This window comes from Thunnus maccoyii, chromosome 2 (assembly GCF_910596095.1).
Source record: "Thunnus maccoyii chromosome 2, fThuMac1.1, whole genome shotgun sequence".
In the NCBI taxonomy this organism is placed as follows: domain Eukaryota; kingdom Metazoa; phylum Chordata; class Actinopteri; order Scombriformes; family Scombridae; genus Thunnus; species Thunnus maccoyii.
The window spans coordinates 37,610,138-37,633,200 of NC_056534.1; the positions used below are offsets into that span (position 1 = coordinate 37,610,138).

At 40.5% G+C, this 23,063-nt stretch overlaps 1 protein-coding gene across 2 annotated transcripts in view; it reads right to left on the bottom strand.

Moving 5' to 3' along the window:
* Positions 1 to 23,063, bottom strand: part of mast1a (microtubule associated serine/threonine kinase 1a) — a 75,686-nt gene that overhangs the window by 46,975 nt on the left and 5,648 nt on the right. Inside the window, exon 2 of one of the 2 annotated variants that reach the window (XM_042431842.1) lies at positions 15,579 to 15,607. In XM_042431842.1, the coding sequence (XP_042287776.1) occupies positions 15,579 to 15,607 (29 nt within the window). Of the gene's footprint in view, positions 1 to 15,578; positions 15,611 to 23,063 lie in introns of both variants that reach the window. The other variant, XM_042431833.1, reaches the window with a different exon arrangement.

Consider the following 23,063-nt stretch of genomic DNA (forward strand, 5'->3'; position numbering starts at 1 on the left):
CAGACAGAGGCTGAACTGAGGAGCTGCATAAAGAGCCAGTAGTTTGTTGAACTATAAATCATGCAAAGATGTTCCAGCAAAGCCCCAGAATAAAAATATAGACCTGGGAATGTGTACGATACGCCCTAACTAAGTGTTTTAATCACCTAATCACTTACTTTGTACACCCAGCAATCCAACCAAAGACTTACCAATAAACATATTCAGCAAAGCAAACAAGAAGTATATAAACTAGTATTTTGTAGGAGACAGGGCTGCACAGTGACAACAATGTTAAGTGGATGATGCAAACAGACAAAGAAACAGGAAGAGCTACAACAACACATGAACAAACAAAGGCATTGGTGCATGTTTATTGAGACTAGTATGTCTACATGTCACATGTCAGTGTTTGTATTGTAATATCTATTCTGACAAATATTCCCCATATTATAATAAAAAAAACAACTAATACTGAAACTAATGAAAACTAAACTAAAAGTAAACTGAAATGAGTAAACTCCTTCTGAAACTAAACTGAACTGAAAGCAAAACTTAAAAACAGAATAAACTGCTTCCAATAATGAAACCCAGGGCTGCCATTGGCTACGACGCTGTGGTCAGCCCGCTGTGGGGGGGGGTCAAAGGTTAAATCTGTGGTAATGACTCATGCAGAAGCTTTGACGAGCAATTATCCCCCCGCAGGCCGTTAGCTGGCACAGGGCCATTAGTCTCTCACACAGACGTGTCCATGAATGCGCACACACTCACGGAAAACACATACGCACTGTGTCGGTCCCCTAAAGCTGCTCCCAAAACTGTGCCACGCTGTCTGCACTCATTACTGCAAAACAAGTCTTATACAAACAACAACACTCTGATTCAGGTTCTCTGGTATTGATAAAGTCTGTCAGCTGTAAATTAAGATGGGACAACTATATAAAGTACTTGTCCTATAATGAAAAACAAACGCAGATTACGTTTGTTTTTAAGGATAATTCTGAATTACTTCAATCTGGGTCCTCACTTATAACATTGTACGTGCTGAGATCCAGGAACACGCTACAACAAACAGGCCAGATTATCCAAACTAATTACTAACTCATTTATTTGAAGGTAAAACCGAAAGTGAGCGCAGCCAAAATGTTATTATCCCTCATTGCACAAGGAAACCGCGTGGGCACAGCTACAAGTGCGGCAGGTCAAAGTTATGACTGGAAGTTTAACAGAGTGTGTAACTGATGACACATTAGTTTAACAAACCTGAGAGTTTCATTTATTGTTTGACTGCTCGTTTTTTTTTTTTTGCCCCTTTGTGGTTATTTTAAGTTGTTGCCACATACAGAGATGACTCAGCTAATAACTTGGAGAGTTCTGTGTTCTTACAAATATGAATGACTAAACTACAAAAAACGACCTTTTATTCTAAAACAGACGAGATTTTCATGTAAAAATACACTAATAATACAGATACAACTTATTTTATAAACTAATTCAGACATTAACACCTTCAATCAGTACGACATGTTAGAGTGTTTATAACAGTGATCATGTTTTCAGTCTCTGGACAGTAGTTCCATGTGTGGCAGACGCCACTGAGCATGTGCGGGACTGTGGTTGTTTACAGAGCTTCGCTAGCTTGTTGTGCTACATATCACAACCTCTTGACTTTATATTACATTTTAAATTGTAAAGTTAGTAGTTTTAGAGACTGAAGCTGACTGAGAGACATTATAGACTTGATTAGCTAATGGATTAAGCTGAAATCTAAACTTTTCAGTGAAACATAATAACTGAAAACAGATCTTAATCTATGAATATATTTCATCATCCTCAGTGAAAACAAAACCCATCAGTATCATACTGTAGTATTTTTACAATGTCATCCTTAATTATAATTTGCTTTTTATAAATGAGAATTTAAAAAATGGAAGAGTGGCGGTTGGCGATAGATTTTTATTTATTACACATTCACAAGCCAAGGACACAACACCCTCTGATCAGATAGAATTTAGACCGTAGTTAACTTCATTATGTTTGTTTCGCCCTTTGTAATTATTTCCTAAATTACTTTTCCTAAAGAGCGTTGCTTCCTACCCTCTCATCTCATCTCCTCCTGCAAAGTTCTGACCACAAACGAAAAAAGGCCTCTAACGGGTTTATAATACAGCCCTGACAGCTGAGCACATTCGTTATAACGGACGGCTACTGATAAGAAGACAGCGGTGCGGACAATGAGCTGTTCAAACGGAGCGGCTCCATATTACTCTGAATCAATTAAAAGAATGAAGGGCCGACACTGAAGACCTGATAGCACATCATGAGAGGAAATTTAACCATCTGGTGTGGGGTATATGTGGTGTTCCCCTATGTGTGTGTGTGTGTGTGTGTGTGTTCATGTTGTCATGTGTATGTATGCTTTTGGACCATAACTGATTATCCATTTGCATGCACATGAGAGCCTGTGACAGGTGCAAGTGAGAGCTTTTGCATGTTTAATGTGTTTTACCTCGCAGATTATCAACTGTGAGTGTGTGTGAGTGTGTGTGAGAGTGTGTGTGAGTGTGTGTGTGTGTGTGTGTCTGTCAGTCAGTAGTGTCATCTTCTGCACTAAGTGCTGACTCACAGGGCACACAGGACACCAGACCTTCCTGATGGTTACACCATCGATCCATCCAGGCTCACTTCCTGTCAGGTGACATCTCTCTCTCTCTCTCTCTCTCTGTCTGCCTGCCTGTCTCTCCCGCAGGACCTCTTAAAGGACCAGTGAAACAGAAGTTAGAGCATCTTTAGCTTCTGTACTGTGATGTATTTCCCAGTGAAACAGAATATTTGAGCAGTGTACAGTTACAAGAGGTGTTTAAATCAAATCCTTTGCATTTGATTGGACCGCTAAAAGTGGGCGGGGTTTACAGAGTTAAGCGCAATAAGGAACTACAGAGGACTGTTGGCTCCACACACACCTCCCTCACCTGTTGTTAGATGAGGAGGAGGACGAGGGAGAGAGAAATGAATTGGACCTCAGCCACATTGTTTTGGAAATGAAAACAAAGTTTGATTGACATCCAAACACACATCTCTTCCTGTCTCTCTCCACATCGCTCTGTTAGCTTCTACAACCCACAAACGGTGAAGTGCAGTTTTATATGACCGGTGTGGCTAGCTACTCGCCCAAAGTCACATTTGATTGGATGAACTTTTGTAACCCCTGAGTGCAGGATGAGTCATCAAACATTTGAAAGCGTTTTACAGGAAGAGAAAAGACAGGGATGTTGATGTAAAAACATTTTGACATATAACAAGAGATAAATGGCCAGTTAACACAAGGACACAGGATTCATGTATTTTTATTTTCATGGGGCCTTTAAAGGTGAGTGCATGTTTACAACTGTGGGAAATGGGATGGAAACGGACAGGATAAGCTGCCGCCCCTTTAAAAAGCTTTGTGGATCAACATGCTGGTCCCTGTTAGTGCAACATCATCTGCTCTTACTGACAACATCCAAAACATCCACTGGGATCTAAATGGATCCCAAACTCAGGAAAGAGTCCAAATCAAGCCATGTGGGCAGATTTATCAGGCATGAGGCGTTCAAATGGAGATTGAGAGGATGACTGAGTGATGCTGACAGGCAGCATACGAAAAAGAAGCAAACAGGTGATGTAAAAAAAGAAATAGGAGAAAAGATGCTGTAAGTGACAGGATGAAACTAGGAGAACTAGGATACCACCGTCTTGGTGTTAGGGGTTGCTGCAGGGGTTAGTCACATGGCTTTCTTGTTGCTATGCAATGTAGTACGGAGAGACATAAATAGAGACGTTTGCTGTTATTCCCCATGAAAGAGAGGATAAGCAAGAAGGCAAAAAAAAGATGACAAAGCAGACCAAAAAAGTAACAACCATAGCTTCACAGCTGTATGAAGGAGAAACAAATGTAGTTAAAAAATGAAGATGAGAAGAGAAAAAAAAAAGTATTGACTGAGTTATTTCAGCCTGTGACTAAGGGGCAATTCTCACTTTACAAACAGATTGTTAAATGAAAAAAAAAGGTATGTTTTGTTGTGACTTCTAAGTAAAGTGACTGATTAGTTAATGAGCTAAATCACTGAATAAAAAGTTGCACAGAAGGTAGCTGACTGCCTAAAATACCACTGATTGATTGGCTGGATGATTGACATGCTGCTGGCCGACAGTCAGACTGAGTTTCCAGCTGAACTCGTGTCTAACTAACTCACCTGGCGAGCTGGTTTTATAGCAGACTGATGAATAACAAAGTGACGTTAAAGCCTGTCAGGACTCGGTGTTGTTGTGTCTACACAGGAGACGTTATAGCCGTGTTTTTCACTCGTTTGTCTCAAGTGCATCCGACAGTTTCTATTTTAAATCTTTTCTTCTTTTTTTTTACACCAGACTGAAGCTGCTGTTGCTGTGTTGCTGCTGCTGCTTGTGTAGATATGGTGTAAAGCTCACTAATCACCAAGGTTAAACAACCATTTATCTGTCCACTCGCTGCTCCCACTTGTTTGCTAATAAATAGTTACAGCACACACCTCCCCCTAAAACCACAACCTGTCATCTGTACATTTCTGTTTGTAGATAGATTAAACATACAAGATATGTTGTGTGCGTGAGCTTTCGAGGTTCTAGTAGGTGTATTCTTTTAGAAGAGAGCCTGACTAGGCTGACTTGATATCTTAATCTATGTTAATGTCATATTAGAGTTACTGTAATAATACTGCAAAAGAGAAAGTATATTCCTGAAGATTTGCTTAAGTGGAGTAAGAGCACAGCGCAGCTCCCTGTTTACGCTAACAGATGATTCAGTAATGTGTCTGTGACAAACAACAGTCGGAGGCGCAGCACATGAATAGAACACAACAGGACACAATAAACATCCAGACCTCTATTTTAGTCACATCACTCCTATCCAGACGGAGGTGTTGGCAGATGTCCTCTAAAGGTGTGAAAGTGTATCCTCAGGCAGAGTGATGCAGCAGGAAGTTGCAGCAGTGCAAAGACCTATGTGGCTCTTTCTGCATGTGTCACTATCTGTCTGTCGTCTGCTGATTTCCTGTTTGTCTGCACTAGTCTCTCCATCTTTATGACTGCAGTTAGTCTACGTGGAGACCTGAGAGGTGCTGTGAATTACCACCATTGTGACATTTCACTTTGTTCCCACCGTGACCTTATTCACAGCAAATGATCCGTAGCCGTCACCTCATAAAGAATGAAACACTTCCTTCAGTGAGCAGCACTCATTTGCATGAGAGGAGAGGCTCACAGCATGTCTAATAGACATTAGAAATTATTTAATCTGATTATGGATAATGCATTTGGACTCAAAAAGAAAGCAAAGCCGCAGCTTCCATTTCATAGAAGGGAGTTAAAAAGGAGATGGCAGCAGGAAGCTTAACTCAATATAACATCTGGCGTCATACTACTACACTTCACATTATGACGCCAACGTTTGTAAACCAGCTTCAAGAAACAGTGAGACGATTTAAAGGTGAATGATACAGCCGATACTTTAATTACAGAAAAAATGATTAACCGTTGAAGTCATTTTTCAAGCAAAAATGCCCATTTCCTGCTTATCATTAGTGAAGATTTTTACTCTTATCATTGTAAACTGAATATTTTTAGGGTTTTGGACTGTTTGTAGGACAAAACAAAACATCATCTTGGCTTTTTGGAGTATTGTGATTGTGATTTTTCACTATTTTCTGACATTTTATAGATTTATAACCAATTAACTGAGAAAATAATCATTAGTTGCATCTCTAATCTAAAGCTCTATTTGGTGTGTGATAACGTAACACAATAGGAAGACATTGGACAGCAGGTCAGAGTTTGTCTGGTGCACTTCTGTTGACAGACATTAAACCAGTTTGTGCTGCTCACAGCAGCAGATTGAGAAACACATGCTGACCGGTAACAACAATGTTTTTATCATTTCTACCAGTTTTATTCCAGTATGCTAACAAGTTCAATGTGAATGACTTAGATTACGCTGATGCCTCATTACATCCTGCAACACTGGTAAAAAATCAGCTGTAATCAAATATCCCGGCAAGAAGTTGATGGATGATAATCAGCGATAACTCACCATCAAGCTGCACTAACAGAAAACATTCACAACACAATATTAGAAAACTGGCGTGCAGTCATAGTGCAACATACATCTGTTCTGAAACACAGAAGGCAAATATATCTACAGTTTATTAAACTTTTTCCAGAGCCTTAAACCATCATCATAGTTTGTTCAGTTTTCATCTTAACAGCTCAGTTAACTTGTTAGTCCACTGCACAAACACTATTTACTGAGGAAGACCATGACATGCGGTTGAAAGTTTATTTTGTTAAACTATTGTTTCCAAGAACAAACTCTCCCAATCAAGTTTTCAAACTATTTGCAGAGATGATGGACGATAATATTCCATGTTTTTAATGATTTCATATTCAAACATATATATGGTCACGTTAGCAATAAAGGATGTCACAACTCCAAAGCTATCTTCATAATAATTACATAAACCTAAATATATATGATTATGTTTATCTGGGAAATGACCAAAATGTTGCCAGCTTGTCATCCAACTCACAGTTGCTGTGTACGGGAAGTTGTGTTGTCATGTTGCCGCAATATCAAAGATAAAGCCTGTGTGAGTCTGTGTGTGTTTTGGTTAAAGCAGCCTGAACACCAGCCAGTAACAGATGGTGCTGTCATGGTACAAACAACAGGAGTAGAGCATGGAGAGAGTTTCCATGTTTAAAGCTGAGCTGTCCTCTATACCATCCTTCACTGTACAGCTCCTTCATTATAAACGCTGCCATCATCATTTACATGTCAGTGAAGAACGTATACACTATCTATGCTTTATGGTTTGTGCACATAAAGGAAAAAAACAACAAGGAGGTAGATAAACATGTTCCTGTTTTAACACAATGAATGTACACTATGCACAAAATATCTCTAAAAGCCATCGCACCATTCTTCACTGTAAGTGTGTGTTCGTGTGTTGGAGCTAAAGTACATAATTGTGGTACCTACTTAGTAGCTATCGGGTTCACCGTCATAATCTATGCTGCCCTGAAGCTTAAAATAACCTGAATTAGCTGTCAGAGAGATCACAGCAACCTCACCAGATGGTAGATGTGTACAGGTTGAAACGACTGTAGCGGGGGAAGACTTGTTTTTGTGTAACTATTAAATATTCAATGTAGTATAATTTCAATAAGTCAGTCTGTTTCCCTCATCAGTCAAGGACGGTTTACCGAGTCTGATTGCACTATGGTGAGTTTCTCTTTAGCCTCACATGTGGAAAAAGAGCATTAACACTGTATTTCATGTGAGTAGGATGACATGTTCTGTTTTTTCTTGAGTGGGATGTGCATGTATGAGTGTAGTGTGTATTAGTGAGATGAGGTGCACTCTCATGTTCTTGGCAAGAAAACCAGAACCATCACTTCTTTTTTCATCCAGCTTCAGTCCCTCTATGCTCTTCTGTCTCCATTTCACAGTCTCCAAAAGCCAAAACAATAAACCAGCAGAGTTTTACCTTCAAGTGGAGAAAACAAGAGAGCAGGAAGAGAGAAGACGGACTGACAGAGACTGAGAGTCGTCATGGGCTCAGTTAACCCCGGTGGGCTACTCTTAAATGTAGGCTGAGACACTACTTCAGACTCTGCCTTTCATCCCACCCCACTCTCTTCTTCCTGCAGCTCTGGTGTGCCTCATGTTCCCTCTCTCTGTCTCTCTCTCTCTCTCTCTCTGTCTCTCTCTCTCTCTCTGTCTCTCTCTCTCTCTGTCTCTCTTTCTCTCTTACTCACTTATTTTTACTGCCTTCCTTTAGCTCAATCTGTTTGGGAGTGGGCACAAAGCATTATCTCTCTTAATTGCTGCAGCCGGCCAAGGAAACGCACATGCACACAAACACATAAACTAATGCAGAATGCCTCTACACACACACACACACACACACACACACACACACACACACACACACACAATAGAGAGCAACAAAGAGAGAAAGCAAGAGAATTAAAAGGCAGAACGAAAGAGAAATCAAGGATAAAAGATCTGATGATATTTATAACTCAGAATTAGGACTCAGTATTGTTTTTATAAGGATTTTTCATATTAGTGCCAATACCTGAGGTTCATTACTGATACCAACGACTACTTCATGGATTGAATACAAAAATTCATATCCCCCGTAGGTGATCTCTCAACGTCTTCTCTAGCGCCACCAGCAGGTCGACATTTAAACGTGCCTGATATTTTGGTTTATGTCCAAATATTTACAAAACTAATGACATTCCCATCAGCCCCAGCTGTAGCTTGTGCTTAGTGCTAATTAGCAAATGTTAGCATGCTAACACATGCTACATTAAAATGTGTTAGCATTTAGCTAGCACAGCCTAACAGAGCTGCTTATACGGCTGCAGACTCTCTGTCTTGTTTTTACATAAACACAAACAGTTTTGAAAGGATCATTTTATTTGTTATTTTTAAATAATCATGGTGAACTTTGTACTGAGTAGAACATTTACATTGTAAAATGGAGACACTGTTGCTAATCTACCTGAAACATAGCACTAGCATAAATCCATCAGCTATAAGCTTATATTTGCTGCTATATTGCTGAGCCGATCTATCAGTCTCGCTCTACTTGACAGTTTTTAATACTCTGCTGTAGACAAATGGCTGTCGGTACCAAACAAGCACTGATGATGAATAAACACAGACCTTCTCTGAATGGATGCTAACAAATACACACATACAGTGCAATCAGGCCTAATGCTGAAATGATGAGTTAATCAATCAATTAGACGATCCGCAGAAAATTAAATGACAACGATTTTGTTAATCAAATGATAATTTAAGTCATGGGCTCAAAAATTAAAATATTTATTGCTTCCAGTGCTTTTCTTTGTTTTATATTAGTGTAAATAGAATATCTTTAGGTTAGGACATTTTATAGAAAATAATCAGTTCATGATAGAAAGACTGATGTGATGCTAAAATCAACACCAATAAAGGATAAACTCTACACAAGTGAAATAAACAGATTAATAATATGTCAGACTGCTGATACACAAAAACACACACTGTGCAAAAGACCAACAGAAGAAAAGAGTAATTATGTTATGACACACACACACAAACACACAGACCGCAAAAACATGCCAAGTTCTTACAAGCCAACACACCCTTAAAACAAACATTCCCATGCACAAACATGCTTTCTCCTCATAAACACACACTCTGCATGGTGGCTGACAGTCAGAATGCGGGAGGCTTTATCCTTGTTCATATACAGAATATATCCTGCTGTTCAGTCCCAGCACAGTGGGAGCAACGGTGAAGACTCAGACTAATCCCCCCATGATCAGATGAGATGAAGACAGCTAAAATGAAGCGCCGCAGGAGGGGGGGGGCGAGGGGGTGGAGGGAGGGATGAAGGGAAGAGAGGGAGAGATGAGAATTGAGGAAAACAGATATGGGGTAAATGTGAGCGAGGAGATGGAAAGCTGGGTGAGTTTAGAGACAGAAAATAATGGCAAGAAAAGGAGGTGGAGGAGATGGGAAGAAAAAAAAAAAACACACAGTGCAATGTGAAAGTGCAAAGAGCAAAGTAAAAGCTAAAGTAGAAGAAAAATATAGAGGCTGATTGCAGAGGAGAAGAAGAGTGAGGAGACAAGCAGACAGCACTCCGACACTGCCCACCGTTGGCTCTCCACTACACAAGCACTCCCTGGACACCGACAATAATGCCTTCACTTCATAACGCTATCTCTGACACACACACACACACACACACACACACACACATACTTCCCTGTGCATGTGTGTGTATGTACATGTGTGTATTTGCGTGTAAAGAGAAAAACATCAGCAGCTCACAAGCCATAATCTAAAGCAGACTAAACCCTTGTGCACATGTGCACCTCTACAATAAAGCTCAGCAAGGTTATAGATAATGGTCTGTTAGAACACACACACGCACACACACACACACACACACACACACACACACACACACACACACACACACACACACACACACACAGATGCATAAACAAACAAATGAAGCCCTACATGCATATACTCATCAAATATAAAAACATACTGTACAATATTAACAAAAACACATTACATACGTGTACACAAGTGCATGTAAAGACATCAAATACACACACAAGCACACACACACACACCATATTGCTGGAGCTAAATGGAGACAGGGACACAACTGTGAGACAGCATGACAGCTGGCAGGGAGAACGGAAACATCACGGAAAAAAAAAAAACAAAAACACACACCGTCCACACAACAACCTCCTCCGATGAGTCAACTACATATTAACAACAGCAGGGCACCACACCGGTCACAAAGACTGCACGGAGACAGATTGTTGCCGTTTACCTTTTTGTGCGTCGGAACATGTTGCTAGCAGCGGAGGCTGTGTTGGCAGATGAACATGAGAGCAGCTGAGGCTCCACACACACACACACAGACACACACACACACACACACAAATAAACACACACACAGAGGCAGTCAAGAGGCAGCGATTACGCTCCACGCCGGCATGCCAGCCTCCTCTGGACAGTTAAACACATTCACAGACAGACACACACACACACACACGCACTCTGCGATGTCTTGCCGTGACTCTGTACATGTGAAGAGTGTGCGCGAAAGAGAGAGCGAGAGAGAGAGAGAAGGAACGATTGGGAAGAAATGTCAGCCGTGTCACAGACAGAAAAAACAAGAGAATTAAAGAGAGGAGAGAGAGGAGAGAGAGGGGGGGGGGAGACAGAGAGAGGGAACAGGCTGCCGAGCATCCCTCTCAGAAGGAGAGAGGATTGTGGGGCTGCTCTCAAGGGTATCGTGCCAAGCCAGGAAGTGTAGAGCGACAGAGCGAGAGGGGGAGGGGAGGAGGTGGGGGCAGAGAGAGAGACAGAGAGGGAGAGAGAAAGGGAAAGGGGATGGGGGGGGTCAATGCAAACATACATATATATATATATATATAGTATGAATGAGAGAGAGAGAGAAAGCATGTGAGTGAGAATGTGAGAAACAGAGTGAAAGCTAGTCTGAGGTGGAGAAGAAGATGAAGGAGCAGCGAACTGAAGACTAATGTGAATGACAAGACAGAGGAAAGGAGAGACAGAGCGAGGCGGGGGGGGGGGGGGGGGGGGGGGGAGGGGAGGGGTTTGCATGTGTGAATGTGTGTTATTCTGTGTGTTTTTGATTGATCTTCATTACACTGACAGGGAGAGAGGGTGACATTAGTTTTTAAAAAGGTCATTAAAGGATAAATCTGCTGATCTTCAATATTTTTCTTATTGTCAACAAGATGAATTGATCCAGTAATGAATTGATCCTACTAACAAGTACTGTCTGTGTATTCCTCTATGCTGTAGATCTTGATTATAAAGTATGGAGATATTCTATATTTTGTTTCTGACTTCTCTGAGCTGTCAGCTGTAGAGCTGCAACGATTAGTCGATTAATTGATTAGTTGATCGACAGAAAATTAATCGGCAACTATTTTGATAATCGGTTAATTGTTTTAATTGATAATGAAAATAATCCTTAGTGGCAGACCTTTCCTTCCAACCAAGGCTGAATCTTTTTGAAAAAAGGCTAAATAATCTCCTAAAGGCTGCTGGGTAATGTATTTTTTGCGTTCATTTGTTGGGGACTTTTCAGCTACAGATTAATGTACATTTCATGCTCTAGTGAGTATTTATTACTATTTAATTGTTCTTTATGTGCTTTAATAGTTTTGGACAACAGTGGAGGTCTATCTATCAGGCTTTGGCTACACAGATAATACTTGTTAGTGGGATCAGTTCGTTGTTCCTTTTGGTCTTTTCATGAAAAAATGTATTAAGGGAAGTTTCACTGAGAGCTCAGCTCCCTTTTGCAGGAACACTATGACCACACTCACACAGTTACACACCTAGAAAGTGCCAGGTCAACTGCAGTCAGACCTGCTGGCCACTGAGCATCAGCACTGGAGCAGATGGTGTTAAGGGTCTTGCTCAAGGGTACCTCAGTGGTGGTAATGAGGGAAAGGCAAGTGCTGTTTTTTCACTTTCCCCACCAGTCTGGGGATCGAATTGGCGCCCTCTAATCTTTATGCCACCGCTGCCTCATCCATTAAAAACACAACAATGAGCCACACTCTTGGACTGTGCTCCTTCATTATGATCAACATGGGCACTGTAATTTATTTTGAGTCAATCCCACATTCACCGTTCTGCTGTAACTGCAAAAAACCCACAGTGTCCAGCTGTTTTGGGAAATAACTGAGCCTTAATAAAAATGAAATTATGCATTTGTGAGCCATTTTGAAAAATGTACTGTATGTCTTCAATGGATACACATGGGAGCTGAGTGCCACAAACAGGGTGGGGAAGTCTGAAAATACTGGGATACAAACTAACATATTGTTGGTTTTGGTCGTTTCAGAGCGTTTGTTGACAATATGAAATATTAAGAATAAGGTCAGCCTTATTATTTAAAGAAACACAGCCACCATAGACACATATGTCTCTTTTTATCCACGTAAAATACCATATTGGATGAGCTCTGGCATCGTTCATTTGCCCTAGATATCACAGGAGCTGCTCTGCAATGCCCATCCAAGGGAGATGTCATTTCTGTGTGTGTGTGTGTGTGTGTGTGTGTGTGTGCATGCATACTGTATGTGTACGCCCTCCCTCCTTCCCTTTGAAACAAATCCACCAAATGTTAAAGCTGACATGGGGTGACAGTTGCTCAGTAGTGCTGAGAGGAGTAATTCAATAATGGATGCTGTCTCTAAAGTAGGAGTCTGGATGGATAAAATATACATGGGAGAGAAGTGATGGGGGAGGGGGGGGGGAGGAGTGGTGGTAATATCACTGAGACACGGTGGGGGGTCACAGACAGGGATGGGTGGCATGATATCATATAGAAGACAAGGTGAGTGTTTAGATCTTTCAGGCGTTCCTGAAGCTTATTGAACCACTCAGGATATCAGTATTTTGTAACCTGGATGTCCTTCAGGTCACTTTATTCTGTTCCAAACGCCCAGTCATGATGCTGGAGTACAAGACTCCAGCTCCACCCGCAGGAGGATGTGTGCAGAAAAATCCGACAGCAGCACAGGCAGAGGGGGAGAGGGGCGGGGGGGGGGCAGAGAGAGTTGACCGTGAGACTCCAGTTCCAGTGTCTCCTTCATGTCATGCTGTGACATCTGCCACCCTGCCACATGGGTCAAAGGTCATGGGCAAAGCACACCCGATGACAGCAGCCAGGGACACACATGCATGCTGCACACAAGAGCACTCACACACACACACACACACAAAATCCTCAATAAGGAAGTAAATTGTGATTACACATGCATATCACAGGCATGTATAAGTGAGCGTCTCTGCCAAGAAGATGTAAACAGAATACTGAGCGGACAATTACACACACAAATAAAAAATGAACTGAAGTAAAAATGAAGTAAAAACTGGGCTCGATACGGGGGAGTTAAAGCCACGATTCTTATACAGAACATCCTGAATTGGCAGTTTACATGATGTGTGTGATTCACATTCTGCTCACACAGAAGCAAAGTGGTCGCGCTGAAAGCAGAGTAAAAAAAAAAGGCGAGTATGGCTGCACGTGGACTGCAGCAATTTCACAAAAATTTCAAGGATTTCTACACTTCGAATGATGACAGCGAAGTGTCAGCATTTTGTGGAAAATTACATCCCCCCTCTGCGTTCAAAGGTATTTTCAGACAGCGTTTTGAGCTGACATAAGACACTTTTCCAAATTCTGCCTGATTTCTGAAGTGCTTTTAACAGCAACATCAGCAGCAGCAGCAGCAGCAGCAGCAGCAGCAGCAACAGCAGCTACAGCTAAAGTTTTTCAAACTCAACTTTTAGTGCACATGAGAAAATCCTCAAAACTCATTTCAGTTAGCGAGTTTAAAGAGAGCAAGTAAGATGTAACACAAAGACGCAGTGAGACAAACGCTGCAGACTAATGCCACTTCGGCGTTTGTATTGCACCTGTTTTGGATGATGAGATCCATGTAAGAGTAAATAAATCATTCTGCTTTGTTAAGTCATGTTTTCTTGGTGGATACAAAGTGAAAGAGAGAAAGGAGTGTGAGTAAAAGAGTGATAGAAACAGTGTGCAGGGGAAAAGCAGAGTGGTGAGTTGAATTTCAGCACCATGGACAGAGACTTTCACCCCATACGCGCTGCACCGTGAGCACTTTTGTTCCATATATCACATTTTACCTTCACATAATTGCCCAGTGTAACAGTTTTTTACTTGCATGTACCGCAAGTGAAGAAATTTCAATCAGTTTTGTCAAACCTCTCAGGATCATTCAATCCCACTCACATTTAAATGGCACAGAAAACGACTCCAGAGACTTCTAATTCAGTCACTAAATGTGATCCATCTCTGAGGAGAAGCCGACCGCATCTCCCCGACTCCTTCTTCTCTTTGAAGCTCATCGTGTTTTTGTGCAGCCGCCGTAGAATGTTAATATCTGGCTTTAACGTTGACATTTTGAGGGAATTTTCTTTAATCGTTTCATTCAAGAGCACCGTCTGAGCTGGCATGAAGCATGAGAGCCGGTCTTTGTTTTACTTTCTGCTTTTTCCTCTTTAAAATAACACTTTCAAACAACTGGTGGTAATAACAGAAAATTAATTGGCAACTATACTGATGACCAATTATTCATCTAAGTAATTTCTCAAGCAAATATGTTTAATTTTATAGATAAAAAAATGGATCCATAAATTAAATAAACAGATGATACTTTTAATTTATACACACTAGTGTGGATCAGTGATTCTTAGAGGTTTTTAGACCACCGTACCCCATAACTCTATTAATGTTGCAAATATCTGAGGTCTCTAATCACCAACAAAGAGACTCATTAGTGGCTCAGTGTTCTTGTCGCTCTCCGTTGTCTTATGTCCTAATAAAGCACATAAAACAGCATAAAACACACAGTTGTTGACAATTTGCACAGACCATTTGATGGCTCCTGTTTTTCCTTCCTCGACCTCCTTTTCGCCTTCCCAGAACCACGCAGGGCGTTGAGGTCACAGCGCGGCACTCCTGCTGCTGAACGTTCATTGCACAGCTCACTGGTGCAACAGATTGGGGCCGACAGAGAAGCTCTTAGAGTGAAAGAGCTCACGCAAGGCTGAAACATGCTGTGGTCTGAAGACAAGGCTCCCACTGAAAAAATACCATTACCTTCCCTTAACAAAGCTGGAACGATTCCAGTTCCTCAGAGTTTTGTTCTTTCCTGCTCTTTTTATGTCTTTCAACTCGCAAAACAGTCTGGTGGCCGTGCGATGTAGAAAAACTGTACGACGATTTTCGACTTTTCTTGTCTGGAATACACCTTTCATAAATTTGATAAGCAGTGTGCAGTAGGAATATCGCACACAGCCACACAACCAACACAGCAAACAGACTCACCTGTAACTATTACCTGTAACTACGCACATACACACATGTGAGTGTGTGCAGAAAGGATTACAGAGCAACAAACATGCATACGTGTCAACTTACCTGCTACTTTTTCGGGGCAGAGGTAGATCCTTCTGGGGAGAAAGAGAAAGCAAGAGAGAGAAAAACAGAAGAAACAAAGAGCAGATAGATTAGATCATTTAGTATCACACATCATACCGTCTGTTAATGAGCAGAGACATATGAACAGGATTCATACTGTAAGTGTGCTAATGAATTATAAAGTAGCAGAACAATTCCTGTATTCTCTTTGTATGAAGTTCTGTAAACTGAAGCTGCAGCTCAGTTAAATAATGAAACAGATAAAACTAATTATATTCACATAATTACTGTCTAAATTAATGAAGAAGAGGGAATTTTATGAAGAAATTGCATAATTACATATTTTGTTATCATCTATTTTCTCTTGAATGTTTTTTTTGAATCATGTTACTGGTGTTGTTTTCATACCTCACTGTAAAGCATGTTGTTATTACTTTATGTGGAGACAGGACTTATATATAAATCAAATTAATCCAGGTCAAGCTTTACAGTAGACGGATTCAATCTCAGCTTTTGTTTGTAAGCAGCATAAATGTTTTTCCTGAGTTATTACAGAGGAAATTTAAGAGCTAACACATTATTTTTCAAATGCCTGATGCAACAATATGCAAACCAAACAAAGACCAGCCTCGCAAAACAATTATTTAAGATTCCTCCTACAAAATAGCTTTTGCCTCCAATTTTTACAACCACTGCAACTGCCTGTAAAGTCATAAATGACTTCCTACAGTAGATGTAAACACATCTAGGCCATCAGACCAGAAACATCTTCACCCCCCCCCCCCCCCCCCCCCCCCCCCTCTCAACAATGAAACCTTCAAAGGAAGTGAAACAAGCTATTCCCTGATGGACGCAATGTTTAGGAAATACATGGCTGCATTTCAAATAATAATCACATTTTTCTCTTAATACAATTTCTCTGGATGAGACTCAACTACGGACAGTTTTGTGATTTCGTTGTTAATGTGGTAAGTGGGACACAGTATGAAAATTGAGACATCAGAGCTTCAGGAACCATCAGGTTGAGTGGAGCCAAAGTCAATTTTAAAAGTGTTGCTGCTATATTTATGACATTGGGACACAACAGCAAGGACTCTGATGTGATTAGGATCTACTGGGATGGAGCTTTATGGGGCTTGTTGCCCATCTATTCCCAATTTGATCTGTTTAACACTCGGCTTAGGTAAGATCAGGTTACCGTCAATTTCTATTGTCAGCCTGTCCTGGGCTGCTTATCAAGCAATTCTCTACAGTCCCGATGGCTCCGCTGTACAGATGTTATCATTTGTTTTTATCACTCAGGGACATCTTAATGACACACAGACATGTCAGTGAAATGAATGGAATCCAAGCGACTAACTACGTCAGGGTCAGAAGTTAGAAAAACAAACACCGATGTGAGAGAAAAGGTAAGTGGGAAAATAAGAGATTGTAATTGGTTTTTGTGATTGTGTGCAGTCCTGAAGCGTTTCTCTCTCTCTCTCTCTCTCTCTCTCTCTCTCTCTCAGTCTATCTCTTTGTCTTTGTATAAGCAAACAAGCATTACAAAACCCAAACAAAGCCCAACTGATGAAACACGGCCTGACAGCTGGAGCTCTCGTCTCCAAACAATCTCAAAACAAGGGTGCTACCCAAACTCACCCGATTTACTTTCAGCACTGTGAGACATTAATACTTACACTTAATATAAAACTACAGGAACCCTACTGGTTCACAAAGAAGCTACCTGAGAGTTTCCATGAGACGACTGACAACACGCTCATGTCTTGTGTTCAGTATAGAGCTCAAGCTAGCAGTTGATTAGCTTAGCATAATGACTGGAAGCAGCAGGGAAACAGCTAGTCTGACTATTAGAGTTCAAAACCCGCCTAAGAGCACGTCTAAAGCTCACTAATCAACACGTTTTATCTTGTTTGTTTCATCTGTACAAAAACTGAAAAGTAAAAATTACAATTTGTGATTTTTGACAGTTGTGTGCTTTAACTTCCTCTTGTTGAACACTAGTTTTTCTGTCCATCCAGCACCTCTGTGCTTCACTTACACTACATGTCTGCACTTTGTTTACTGATTAAACAAGCAAGATATAACATGTTAATTAGTGAGCCTTATTATTATTATTTACTTTGGACAGAGCCAGGCTAGATTTTACCCCTGTTTCCAGTCTTTATGCTAAGCTAAGCTAATCGTCTGCTGGTTGTAGCTTCATATTTCCTGTACAGACATGAGAGTGAAATCAATCTTCTCATTTAACTCTTGACAAGAAGGTGAATGAGCGGATTTCCCAAAATGTCAATCTATTCCTTTAATATGGAAAATTGAATAAACCTGTACGACGGCGGCCTTCTCATTCCACTTTTTTTTTTTCTCAATGGGAATGACATCACCCATCATAGTACGCTCTTTCTGGGACAGCTAATGAGTTGCATCATCAAGAGGAAGTGAGCTCGGCCAGGGTGAGTCAGAGACGGCCCTGCAGGAGTCTTACGTATGTACGTGTGAGTGTGTGTGAGTGTGTGTGTGTGTGTGAGTGTGTGTGTGTGAGTGTGTGTGTGGGTGGATATGGGGTGATAGGGGTGGCTAATGGATAAAACCCCCCACCTGCTCCCTCTCGCTGTCTGTCCAATAGGCAGTTAGTGTATGTCTTGTTGCCATGTTACTTATTCGCCTCAATTCAAGTGACTATGACAACCTGTCAAAGTTGTCAGTAATATCCACTTTGAAGGACCTTGAAGTATCTATTTGTAAATGTACATTTTCAGGTATCAGAGAAGAAAACAAAGCCAGCGAGTGAATGATGGGAAACATGTAATTGCATCGATATCAGTATTATACCTTCAAGGATATTCACTATAGGAAGGGACAGAGTGCAGTTAACAACATGCAGATTTACAGTCGGCATGTTCACCATACACAAACTCATTCATATTTCTTATTTATCGAGTATTACTGCCAAATATTTGCTGGTTTCTAACTGGATTGCTGATATTCTCTGTTTTATATCATTGTTAGTTAAATATCTTTAAATAAGCAATCTGAAGAACTCGTGATGAGCATCTTTAACAGTTTTATAGATTTACAGATTGATCTATTAATTAAAAAGAAATCAGATACATAAATCGATGATGAAAACAATCATTAGCTGCAGCACTGGAAAACATCCCGATGTTTATTTTTCCTTTGTTTCACTTCATTCAAATTGATCCGTCTCATCTTTGGTTGACTTTTATCCCTCAGAATGAAGCTATAATCAATAACCCAAACTATGTGATCACATTTAGTAACGACGTGTTAGGGTTGGTCACATCATCAACGATAACCGTGTTCAAGACAGATAAGTCAGCTGATAGTTTGAGTGAGGCTGAACCATAAACTGTAAGAAAAACACACAACATGACATGATAGACATATAACAGTATCACAGGCCTGGATGATCCTTATTTACTATTGATCATAATTAAAAAAACATTTCCTGTCTACATGTGTCACACATGAAAACCAAACAGCCTTTACAACACTGCATCGACATCCGCCTGTAGGAAAATAGGTGGGAATAACAGAAAGGTGTGATTACACTCTATACACACACACACACACACACACACACACACACACACACACACACACACACACACACACACACCACTTCACTTGTGCTGCTGAGGAGTATGTGAAAACCTAATCCCTCTCTAAGTTGTTAGGACTGATGTCTGGTTATGATGTATATCTGCACAGATCAATAACTGGTAGGTCTGTGACGTAATGATTATCTCCTGATTCAATACTATCATGATACTTGGGTGCTGATTCAATATGTATTGCAATTCTTTAAGTATTGGATTTCCACAAGTATTGCGATTCGATATTACGATTTATTGTGATTTTTGTTTACTTTTTTAACACTAGACCATCGGAAAAATTTGAATCATACCCTTCTAGAGACTGTGTGTATCATGAGTCATATTTCCAAAAACAACGCACATCACGTCAGTCAGTCTTTCTGTGTTATTTTTCAGCAGCATCATTTCTGTAAACCCCTCGGCTCTGTCTTAAAGCTATGCTAACGGAAAATCTGTCATTGGGAACGAGGTCATTACGAGGTCAGTAGGCCGATATAGAAGTCTTCTACCTGTTAGTTAAATAAAGTACTGTTGTAATAAAGAGAAATAAAGTAATGTTATAGCAAAGTTAAATGAAGTACTGTAAAGTACAGCAGAAGGTCAAAGGTCGAATGCCATTAGTGAAAAGTGAAACTGTTAGCGGTCAGCAGCGCTGTTAAACTATAAGCAGGAAACTGGTGACTTCCTGCCGCCGTTTGAATAAAGTAACAGCTCTCCAGTTAGCTGTTGTTATATATTTATAGCTCAGTGTAAATACCGAATTAAATATTGATTCAGAAATCAGGAAGCATGGTGATCAAAAAATCATTAAAAAAAGAATTTCAATAGTTAAAGGTAAACTACGCAGGATTTTTCTAAAAAACGATGTATAGACTCACAAAAATAATCCGTCTCAATCATCAGTTTTGAGCCACTAGAAGTGTGTCTGTATCTACAGAGACTCTGCCTGGATTCTCTTATTCTTTTTCTCTGTTCAGGACGTTTCTGGGCTTCAACTTTTGGGCGGTGGGTGTGTAGCCCCCAGCCGCTAACGGGCATCTCAAAGAGGCATTAATGAAGTGGTTTTACAGACGTACTGTACTGTAGACAGACTCACAGATGTCTGCACATACAATCAAACACCTCTTTGGCAAAATGAATCCATTATGTACAACCTCAAAGCTACAACTACAAATGATTCACACGCTGCTTCACTTTGTTGCAACAGGACCATTCAAAACAGATTCAAATATGAGACAACTTTGTCTGCTTGACAAGTGCAGAAAAGGTGTCACATGTGTATTTTTTTTTTTTTTTTTTTTTGGTTTATATTTACCCAAGGACAAAGCGAAGGCCAACTGGAAAGCAAAGAAAAGAAAAATGGTAATATGCTGCTGCTCTGGGCAGAGTCATGAGGCTTCTGTTCTGTTTCTGCTGCCAAGACTGACAGCAGATTGCAAGGCAAATGTCACGCAGCGTATTCTTCAGTTTAATAGTCTACCAGCCTTCAAGTTTCACTTAAAAGCTATGAATTCAATGGTCATTACAAAGGCCTAAAATAATGTAATGGCTCAATGAAACATACGAAGCACAATCTTAACCTTTATTACCTTCCTGCAACTTTAAAAAGTGCTATTTTTTCTTACTTTGGGTGGTGTTTTGGGGGATTGTGCTTAAGTTGGGCTCAAGCTATTGTGCTTTATAGGTGTCTGGCATGATAATTCAAGCCCAGTTAAAGTAGTTTAAATATCTGAAGCTATTCCCAAATATATTCTGGCCCAGATCTTATGCTTTGATGTGCACTTTGCTCTCTCAGAACAAAACCTAGCCTTTCTAAATAATACTGACATCAGAGGGATGTGATGAGGCAGAACAAAGCAGTGGGCATGGCAGTGAGTGACAGGGATTGGCAAACTGTGCTGGTTCTTCTGGAGTGATCACACTCTTATCCCTTGTGCTTAGCATATTGGAAATGGGCATGCTGCCCAGAACAAAATATTGGACAAATTACGCCGTGTGTGAGTGTGTATGTGTGTGTGTGAGAGTGGCGGACTCCATACTCCTACAACTGAGAGGGATGAGACACGCAGTATGACTTGTGTTTGTTTGTGTGTGTGTGTGTGTGTGTGTGAGTGTGTGAGCATATGGGTTAAGTGTTAGTATGCTCCACACACCTACAACTGCTCAGGATGGCACGATAAACTTCACTTAGTTGATATGAAAACGACTCATCTCGATGACACACACACGCTCAGAAAACACAGTTACAGCCAAATATAACAGGCTGAGTGGTGCCACGGATCAAAATGTTAATCATCATTGTGGTTAATCAAGTCTGTGTTTGTTCTGCAAAGTCCAATATCTTATTCAAATGTTTTAGTGGTGTTGGAATTAACTGAAGAGTGGCGTTAATAAATGAGAGCTACTGTAGTTATGCATATTTCAGCATATGACCGGATTAATCTCAAAACCTTTGTTGCATGTCACACCTCCTCTCCCAATGTTTCATATCTGTTTTCACGGTCAACTGTCAAAAAAAGGGCAAAAAGACCCAAATATATAAGCTAAACAAAGCAAAAACCGTATAACATTATAAGATCTGATAGTATTTCCAGTGTAATGACAATGAAAACACTGACACCAAACGCCATGCTCTCTATGTGGCATGTCAGAGAGAAAAGAGTGGAGAGAAACACGGACGAAAACAGCAGAAGTGGGGGCAGGTAAGGGATACTGAGGAAAAGAGACAAACGGAGAGAGATGGAGAAAAAGAAGACTCCATGACTTAAGACCAGCGGCAGGATGGATCGATCAGGATACTACTACTAGGGTGCAGTAGGTGACCACTGAAACATAAATCTATGTGCATGTGAATGCCAGAGTGCACACATGTACACATATATACCATATGTCTCCACAGTCAAGTCCAATAGGTGGAAGTAATGCATATAAACGCTGTCTGCCCACCGCAAATACATGCAAAGATTAACATTCTAGTCAAACCTAAAACTGTACATCTGTTGAGTTGTGACTGGTTTGTGTTCATGGCATCAAGAATCTAAAACTGCTGGAAACATACAGTTTGTTTGGCGCCGTTTTTTATGTTTATAGTCTTAAAATCATCCGTTTAAACCAAAATTTCAATTAGGCAGTTTCTGCCCATCTGTCTGTGTGATAACAATATTATACACTGATGCATTTAATGAGTTTGGCTGTTTTTGTCAAACAAATTCAGGAAAAGGCATTTTTTAATATAAAAAAACATGATTATACTCATATGTTCATGTTGTTCTTCATGGACAGGTGTAACTAATAACTTAAGACATGACAGTAACAGTCGGTTTATACTTGATCAGAACTAGCTTACGACGACATAAAAAGTGTTTACAGTCGTTCCAATTGGCTACACTTGAAGGCACAGTGAAAAGTCGGTCATCATGGCGGGTCGGCGAGACGTGATACCGTTTAAATACGGGGATAATGGTGCACATTGTCAGACGGTCTCTCCTGGAAGGTATTCATAGTATTGTTGACAGAAATAGTTGTGTCAAGAATGAAGAAAAGAGAGCTAGAGAGAGAAGTTCAAACCCTGGCTCCTGTCTCTCTACACAACTGGCCAATCACGTCATGAAGTGGGTGTGAATGTCAGGTTGTCAGCCGTACACAGCTCCCCAAATCCAACATCGGATTAGGTGTACGTGTGAGAGATTTCCAAAGCTATTTGACCGTCTGACAAGCAGTCCTGATGGAGTATAGAGGATCCTTAAACTGAGGCAGCTGAATGGAATTCAACCATCTTTTATTTTACCATTTATTCCTGTTCTCACTTATTATCACATGTTAACGTGTGTTTGGTGAAACAGGCCGTTTGGTTTCAATACCGAAGAAT